This window comes from Limulus polyphemus, unplaced genomic scaffold, assembly GCF_000517525.1.
Source record: "Limulus polyphemus unplaced genomic scaffold, Limulus_polyphemus-2.1.2 Scaffold819, whole genome shotgun sequence".
Lineage (NCBI taxonomy): Eukaryota > Metazoa > Arthropoda > Merostomata > Xiphosura > Limulidae > Limulus > Limulus polyphemus.
In genome coordinates, this window is record NW_013666429.1 from 275,486 (window position 1) to 285,602 (window position 10,117).

The 10,117-nt window shown below is 33.1% G+C and overlaps 1 protein-coding gene across 1 annotated transcript in view; it reads right to left on the reverse strand.

Annotated features, from left to right (window-relative positions):
* Positions 1–214: 214 nt before the first annotated feature.
* The window catches only part of LOC106460704 (NADPH oxidase 4-like), a 76,804-nt gene continuing 66,901 nt past the window's right edge, over positions 215–10,117 (reverse strand). Inside the window, exon 18 of the mRNA XM_022387481.1 lies at positions 215–1,134. Coding sequence (XP_022243189.1) covers positions 909–1,134 — 226 coding nt within the window. The 3' untranslated portion in view covers positions 215–908. The remainder of the gene's footprint in view (positions 1,135–10,117) is intronic.

Sequence of the window (10,117 nt, forward strand, 5' to 3'; positions counted from 1 at the left end):
ATTTAAACATTTATTTTATTTTATAAAACTATGATGCTTTTTTGAAAATATAACCAACTATCACAATAATACTAGCAACATAAAATGAATAAGTTGACATAAGTCTTTGAAAATTTTAAAATGAAAAAAAGTTTGTGGCTTAAGGAACACACACACACACAGAACAAATGTGTTGTATTTAAATGTTTATTTTTGTTTCAAATGGGTTATATATAGAAGCTTACTGATTAATTTATTATGTGAAGTTGTTTTTACATGTATCAATATCTGTTGTTTAATTATAATAATCGAGTAAAGTACAATAATTACTAAATAGGTAGTTTTTACTTTTTCATATTCTACTTTACTTCACTTTTATTTGTTTTCTCACTTTTACAAGTAAATGAAAATGGAGCTAGCAGAACATGATCATGCAATTAAGTTAGTGAACAAATAAAAAGTCACAATCAAATGTTAGAAGAAGACAAATATTGTTAAGAAATAGTTCATGAGAACTCTTATTAAAATTTAGTTAAGACTCTTAACACTGATTGATCAATAACTGTATGGAGTTATTAGAATGTTTTCCAATTGACATTTTTGGGCCACATCCAGAATAGAAGTAACATCCAGCATTGCTGTTGAAAATATTGTTTATTTATCCCCTCTTAACTATGAAGAATATATCTTGCATATATTCAAGCAAATTTTTCATGCAGATGTTTTCATTTGCTAGTTGGTGTCCTTGTAAACAGGATGTAGGAAGGTTGTAAAATTCTGCTAATCCTCTAGCTTAGTCAAAGGTTACATACCATAACAATTGTTCAATATAGTTTAAACTTTCTTTACAATGTTTCTGTGCCATGGCCTCATGAAGTTACACTATATTTATTTCAAGGAGTGGAACAGAGATTCTTAGAAGTTGGGGCTTATCTCCCTTGAATATGTATAATGGAAATGACCATTAACATATGTAATGTATGACCATGGAATGTCATATTTGGGACTTTAATTCTAAGGTAACACTGATAAGTTAGAATGAATGTTTCTAGCGAGTAAGTCATCATTATCCTGATTCTATGTCTTTGTCTTGTGCAGTCATATTTTCTCCATTTCAAACAGCTAGAGTTTCCAAGTAAGGAACAATGAAGTTTGCTAAAAAGAAAAAAAAAAGCACGTATTTGTTATATTTACAAAAATTTTGTTTTATTCATTACCTTTTGTTTGTGCCTCTTCCTTTGCTGTCATTTGTTTAAAATTATTCCCTGCTTAACATTTCCCGAATCTAATGTTTATTGAGTATATGTATAACTTTATATTGGACCTCAGTATACCTGAATATCACAAACTATCTTATTAAGATACATTTTGATTCCACGACCTATTATTTTTTATTGCAGAGTTTATTTTGAACTTTCTTCTAACTGGAAAGATACCATCTGAGAACAAGAGAAAACTACAGTTGAGGTGAGGACATGATCTGAGAGGGCAGCAATGACTAGGAAAGGTCTTCTCTTAGACCAGGAGATTTTGCCAGCTATTGTGAAAGCTATATATACATTCTTGATCTGTACTTAAAACTGAGAGGTAGCTAGTGAAAACTCTGTCTGCTGAGGCTCAATCTCTAATGGCTAATTCATGCATGCAGGAGCAGAGGGTGATAAAGGTGGGTCACAGTCAGTTTTGATGTTCCAAAACTCACTAAGGTGGTATCTTTGTTAACTAGCTCAGGCATTTTCAGGCACATATTTGTGTCAATAATGATCAAGGAGAGTGGGTGAGTTGATCGTGGTAACTGAAGAGACATAATGCCACCAGGCATAACATCTAGTACCTTGCAGACCTTTGGGACAGTCTGGAGACTTTTTAGCTGTAAAGCACATTGGTGATGCTTCAAGACTGCATCCATCACCTGTGGTGAATGCAGTATGTGTCATGGAATTCTTCTCCAGGCTTCTCCCACTTTCACTGTGTTTATCTAGATCTGTGTGTCTCTGTTTTCTTGTTGTTGTTTTTTGAGGAAAATGAGGGATTCCTTTAAATGCTGATAGCATCTTAGAAATAAGACAGTAGATAAGCTGGTAACAGTACTTGTCAGCAGCATGACTTAATTATGTTGGTGATGTGAAACAAGTGAATCCACAACCATTAAAGAAGATAGCAAAGGAAGATTTAGACCATTTACATAAGCATTTTAGCCATGTTGTTGCTTGGAATGAATGGACTCTGGGATAGGTAATGCAATATATGATGGTACCATTGATATGACCCCTGTGGAGAATCCTGATCAACACAGCCAAATTTCAGTGCTCATAGACTATTACATAGATGATCTAAAAAAAGCTACATTGGAAGGCATTTCCTAGCATGCCTCCTATCAATGATGATGATATACCCATCAATAAGTTTATCAAGAAACTGCCAAGCAAATGATGTGGTGCCAAATGGACCTCAGGAATATCTTGTCTTTGACAGAGATGGTTTCTGTAGTGATGTGGTTTGAAGTGATTATGTTGAACTACTTCCAACTGTGGACTCTTCTCTAAAGTAATCTCTAAGGTCCATAATCCTAAGGCTTGAATGTCAGCTCCACTGTATCAAAAGCCACAAGACATAGTCAGGATTTCAGATAAGACAAGAGGGTTTTCTAGTCCTATTTATCATAGTTGCCCCCACATGTGCAGAAAGAGTTGCTAAAAATGTCAGGAGCATCAGGGAAGGTGGCCCTGCTTCATTTGCATCATGCTTTGGTCAAAGCATCAATTCTGGCTTACCCTTGTAAGGACTGTTTATTTATCCTAGATACTAATGTTAGTGGAAGTAGAACTGTCCATTGCAGCAGTTTTGTCCCTAGCAAAGAATGGTATAAAGCCATCAATTACATATGTAAGGTTTCTTTACATCTCCTGTGGCTGGAGCACTCTTTTGAGCAGCTTTAGTGGCTATTTGTTTTCTTGGTGCTTTTCTGCCTATGGATTTTCTTGCAGTTTGCTTCGTGCGTGCCAAAATTCAGCTTTTCAGTCTAATCTGTACCATACTGTACAACTTCTGTGCTGAGAATATTCTTCTCATATGTAAGTCATACAATAACTGTTCCTATACATATATATATGTTTCAATTCATTCATTGTAGTTGACGTACCTGATGCCAGGTTAATCTAGTGAAACGTTGTACTTTCATTAAATTTTACTCTGTTTATCTGATTTATCAAGTTACAGTTAGGACAGTTGTGTGGTTGATAGATCAAAGTTGAAAGGGCATTATGACCTTTATTTTCTGAGCTACATGTTGTAAAAAGATATTAATAGATATCTTGTGACAACCACTCAATATATTTGAAGGGTTGTAGTAGAATTTCTACAGTGTTGGCATGCAATACTTGCTTGATCCACAGCTAGGATAGACAAGATTTTTAGATAAGATCCTAGAAAATTGGCAGTTTATTTTGATTACTGATGACATCTGGAAACTCTGACTCTCAAATAGCAAAAGTAATTTTGCTGTTGGCCCTGGTACTTCTGCTGCATTGAACTGTGTGTATGTGTTCTGTAGTTTGCAATATCAAATGCAATAAGGACTGATGATTATGACATGAAGAGCCATTTCATTTTACTTGTATTTTTGATTACTTAAATTTTCAGGAAAACATTCAAGTTGGACTGTCTTAATTATTTGGGTGGTACCTAAAATCCTACATGTGCTTTACCGTGCAGGAAGGTAAAAATGATGCTAGCAACAGTTAATTTGTTTATGATATTTGCCACTGAATAGTGATTTCATGTGCAACACTTATGCATTGGTTGATATATGGCATGGAAATAGATTTTGCATATGTGAATCCATATGTACCAGTTTATATACATGCATATTTAATTACGTATGGAAATGTTATACATACAAGAGCACAGTTTCTCACACAAATGAAGAATTTGGCTTGAAATATTGAGCCATGTATGTTTGGTAAGGACTATATGTTTAAACTACAACGAGAGAGAAATATGGTGTGTTCTATGTTTTCTTAAAGTTCATAAAGAATATTGCTAGTTTGGTATTAAACTGAAGTATCCACAAGCATGAGGTTTTCATTGAGAAAAAGATATAAAGTTACTAGATTAACCTACACTACATCAAGTGAAAAACATGGTGTATTCATTTGTTTGATGAAGGAATATTCACCATACCAATGAGTACATGCTTTTCACTTGATGCAGTGTAGATATTGGTGTGGTGAAGAAATATTTTGGAGTTTAGGTAACTATAATACTCATAGATTTTGTGATATAAGCTTCATTAAAGAAAATCACAATTATCTGTTCATTCAGACTGAAGAAAAATGTAGTAGAGTTACTGTTTTCCAGTAGTTTTGATTGAGAAATATTTTTGATTTTTATAATTGAGCTATTTCCAAACTCCAAATGGAGAATTTTTTTTTACCAGTATTATTTCTGAAGGAGGTAGTTGTTAACACAAATTTTTTGTTTATAATGTTAAGATAATTTTTGTGTTGTCTACATGAATATAATGATTTTAGTTATTAATCTGAGTTATGTTGGTTTCAGAAATCAGTGTTTGGCCTGTATGCAGTAGTGGATCTGGGATTTTGGAGAGGAGGGGGGGGGGGTCAGTCACCTGAATGGGTGCCATATAATTTTAGCACACATCTTTTATATTGATGCAGCCAGATGATACATCAAACTTAGATATAATATTCTAAATTATTGGCCTGTAGCTAGGAGAGGCAGGGAATAAAATTATTTATTTACATTATTTATTGTTAAAAAGGTGTACTTTAGAGTGGAAAGGCACACAATTATTAAAAAGGGGAGCCAGCCAAACTCTAACGTTATTCAAATACCTAAATTATTTTAGTTTAATTTATTGGTGATTGAAAACGATTTAAAACCCCCATTAATGTTGTATACAAATCACCGTTATAAGGGTCCTAACTGTAATTCTTTGATTTGCCAGCCCATGCTGTACCAATGCAGTCCACAGCAGAGGGTACTGCCAATCAAAGAAAACATTAGGCGTCTACGTCACAGATTCTCCTTTCGGTTTTACCTTTGGTGTGATTGAAAAGAAATTTGTAACATATATGTTTACTGAAACAACTAAAATGTACAGATTATAACAAAGAAAAGAAATGCAAAACTATGACTACCCGTAACTACCTACTAGTACTACTAAATTTCTAAGGTTATTTTGCAACTGAAGATACTTTCTATTACATTTCAATATATTTTGTTAATTTACAATTGTCTGTATATTAAAAGTATAATTAATTAGCCGATAAAGGTTTTAGCCCAGTACATTTAGACGTTAGGCCTTCTCCTCATGCATAACTTTATACCATTTCACAAAATATTGTTTCAAGCTATATTTTCAATGTTTTAATTTTGATGTTAGCTAGTGGGCACATGACGTTAAGTTGCTCCTAGAATACATAGAACGTTCAGGAATATTGTGAACGAGAAACTTTTTTAAGTGTCTGGAGAATGGCTACGTTATACATACGAGAATCGACGAGCAGTAAGTATGTCAATCAATTTAATTCATGGAAGTATCTGGATTTGTTATTGCATATATTCAGTTACTTGATCGATTAACCATGATATTGTACAAGTTAATCGCAGCACCATTAGAGAGGTGTTTCCGTTTGAATGCCATTGTAAAGTTACTTAGGCCTATAACTTATAAGTCAACAGTGTAAAAGTGAATATTAAGAATAGGTTAAACAATCGCCAAGTTTTTTACATTTTTATTTTAAGAAGTTGACGTTCGGTATATATTTAGTCTTGTCCTAACCCAGACATTAACACCTTAATCATACCTCAAAAGAGATGATAATGAAGGAAATGGTTACACAGTAACGATTCCTTTGAAAAATTGGCCATGAATGGGAAGCTAACTAAAGAAATAAGTGTTTTTCTAAATATTATAGTTACAAGGGGACTGGCCATTATGTGAATGATATAAATCATGGGTGTACGTCTGTATGAGTAATCTCGATTTCTGACATCTCAATAGAGTTTAACTAGAAATTGGCAAGATAGTTTATCAGTTATGTACAAGTTCTAAGTTATGCAACTATTGGCTGTACAGATTTGAGTGTTAAAAAGTCTACAGTGCATGGGTTTTCTAGAAATAATTACCAGTATGCCATGTAAACTGTAAAGTTTAAGCGCGAAAATGGGATTACAGTAAATTCATGTACCTGTTTATGGTAGCTTTTAAATCCATTGAACCATTAACTCTAATTTATTGCCAATTATTATATTATTAAAACGTGTAACCAAAATTTACTACGTAGTTTCACTAAGCCAAGCACTTGCGCTGTAAACTGTAGCAGACAACGGCAGCAAGCCAAATCGATATTATCACTCGTTAGTTCAGATAGGACACTACAACGGTTTTACATAAAAAATGTAAAAGTATCCAGGTTCTAGTGACATGACGTTTATTGCTTATTTATGATGCTTAAATTTTACTCTTTGGTCTTTACAATCAATGCAAAGGGCCTGGGAAGGCATGGTGGTTAGGGAAAGTCAACTCACAATTTGTGGGTCACAAGTTCAAATCTCATCACTGAACATGTTCGCCCCCCTTTTAGCCGGGGAGGGATGGGGGCTTTATAACGCCATGACCAATCCCACAATTCGATAGAGTAACTCAAGGATAAGCAGTGAGTGGTGTTGACTAGCTGCTTTTCTTCTAGTATTTCATTTCTAAATTAGAGATGGCTAGTGCAGATATCCCTCAAGCATCTTTGCACAAAGTTCAACAAATAAACAAACGTTAGCAAAAGTAGGTTTATTTTTTGGATGTTTGAGAGAGCTACTTTTTGACCTTAATTAGATTAATAAGTTTCATCTAGTTGGTTATATTGGCTGTTCTAAACAGTGAAATAAAGTGTGCCCTTTCGATATGTAGGTGACCCCTTAGGCTTTAATCCTTGAAAGTACCTATGTAGTATACAGGCATGCTAGATACTTTCTACCCACCTTTATTGAACTCTAAAGTTCGCATAACATTTTCCACAATTTTCCTGCATGCAAGCATGTATAGGTTTGAAGTAGAACATTGTTCAAGAAAATTATTTTTTGTTCTAGTTACTGATTGTTGTGTGTCATTCACCAGTGGTATCACGCATGCTTCTTATGGGGAAAGGTTTCTGTAAAGTTGAACACACTATGGTGAAAGTATGCAGCAATATTTTCCTCTGGCGAGATAGCTTGAGGTTACACCCTCCTTATTTTTCTATTTTAACGACCAACAGTGACGTAGGTGGCGCAACTGCCCTGAGAAGACCAGCGCTATAGAAACGTATATACAATACAATGTTTTCTCAGTCTGGAACAAATTTTTCTGAGAGCTCTCAACCTCCGGTACAAAATGTACATAACGAATGACAAAAGAGAAATTACAACGCTTGCGCATGGTAACCTTCCAAAAACAAGGAAACAAACAAATGAAAGACAATCAATTCAAAGAAACATGGCAGGCAAATTCAGTTGTATAATTCATATTGTTGCGTCAGCGAGTCACGTGACTACAATGACGCAACGTTTCTAGAACTATCATGTACTTTGTCGAATGTTCAAGTTCTTACTAGGAAACTAGTTAGTGTTCATATGCTGTCAAAATTGGGGTGAATGCAGTTAATTACTCATAATTTGTCCTGTTGCATAAAACTACAAATTACTTATTCACAGTCAGTCTAGTGATGCTAAGTTATCTTTGAGTATTTATCCTTCAGTTGTGTGCAAGTTTAAATAAATCGCCAATTTCTCATTTTTTTCAATACCAAGAACTGGCTTTCTGCCTTCCTAATCTATCACAGACCACAAAAATACAAGTACAATAAAAAAACCATTATGATTTGTATATGAATATTCTGTAAGTTTTTGTTTGTTTTCACAAAATCCCATGAACCTGCAAGGTTGTGAGAGACAGATGCCAGTCCCCAGACCAGTAGTTGAGAAACACTGATCTAGATGACTAAATAACACACACTGAGATAATAAAGAAATCAGAATAAAAACAAAAAAAGTAATTCCTCTGAACACATTTCTTTTAAATATTATTGCATTTATACAAAAGTTATAACTATTATACTCTTTGTATGATGCTTATTTATCTTTTTTATGGTAATATGTAAATCACACTGTAGAATTTTGGTTTTAATTGTCTAAAAACAATTTCAGAATAAATTAAAAATAAATTCTGGTTTCCAATGTAAGTTCATTTAGTATTTAAGTTGTACTGATTAGAACTTGTTTTCCAAAGTTCCAATTGTCATTGTGGTAATCTCACCTTTACATTTCTTTGGCTCACAATTGAATCCGGGACCTTTCACATGCCAGCAGAGTGCCCTATTAACTGAGCTAAATGGTCAATGCACTAGTAGTTACTATTAACAACTCAAATTAGCAGGTTTTTCACCTTTTACAAACATAGTTCATCTTCAAGCCTTATCTCAAGGTTATAAAACAACAAACTGCCCATTGTAGTGAAAAAATAAATCAAGTTGTAATGCAGGCCTGTGTGAAGGATTCTGTTAAAATAACATTAGAGTACATAGTAGTAATATAAACATTTGAACTAAAACCTGGTTAAGTGCATCAGTTTAAAATTTCACAGTTCCTAGTCTTTTTTTTTTAGATAACTAATACTTAAATTGCAAAAATCACATACATTTCAGAAGTTTTCTTCATACATAGACTAATCTTTTTCCAAAGATTTGGAGACATTGTGGGGTCTTTTTAAAAAAAAAATGCCTGAATGAATTAATTTTACATGTATTTCATTATGTGTCAAATCAAAATTGAAAACTGATTCAAAATAAAACAATGTGAAAAATACTGATAAAGTAAGGCTACTGAGGTTGTTAATTAAAACCAAATTTAGATGCTTTTGAGACCAAAAATTACTGTACTGTCAGATTCTTTTCATGAAATTATTCACATTCACTCAGAACATTTATGATAATCATTTCACATTGTTCCTTTATATGCAAGGACTTATAATGTAGGACTAAATATTTTAAAATATCATCACATCTAGGAACTTTTGGATTGGGCAAAACCAAAGATTTTTTCAAAATGATCATACAGTACAATGTTGATATATAATTTTAGACATTAAATCAAAAATCTTTCAGCAATACTTGAAGTTTATCTTCATTTCTTCATATTACTGAAACATTAAAATAGTGCAATCTAATCATTACAGATTGTGGGTCACCTGGTGTACAGATTTAGAGCTGTGATATTTATGGTGCAAGGCCATGTACATTAATGTATATGTTACTTTACATATTTTAAGCTACACAATCTGTCCCCAATTTTGAACAGATAGACTAAAGTGAAGCAGCTAGTTAACAGCACCCACCACCAGCTCTTGGGATACTCTTAAGTGAATAGTGGGATTGGACTGTAACTCACAATGTACCCAAAACTCCAAAGGGGATGCAACCATGAATCCTTACATTCACAGTCTGGCACCCTAGATAAAACCTGTCCCATTTCATTTCAGATTCATATAGTTCAATTGCTCTTGATCCAAAGTTAATAAATACACAAAAATTCAAGTCTGTTTTAACATAAGTGAGGACAGAGTATTTCCTTTTAACCTTGAAATCTAAAAGTTTGCTTCTGAAGTTCCATATACCATAGATTATTATGTAAAAGTATTTCATGGTGATTGTTATGTATGTACAACAGTAATGTTATTACTGTTATGAATCACATTATTTCAAGTAAAATATTATGCTCCCTTACAATGTTTAAAAAATTGTACAAATTAGAACTAACTACATAAAATTTGTAGTTGGTGGATTTGGACTTGTAATTAATACAGTTATGCATAATGTAATGTTTAATATATTTGATCATTCTAATGTTTCATGAAATTTCAATAATTTTTGTATCTTGCACAAATCTTTTACCTGTAACAAAAAAAATCCTTTAGATTTGAGGAATGTACATACACGCACAGTATATAAAACTGAATAGGTCAAAACATTGTATATGCAAAAGAAAGTGATTAATTAAGTTATATGAAGATAATCCCAACGACCAAAATTTCTTGATGCAAAATGATTGGATGGATAAATAAATATATATATATATATATATA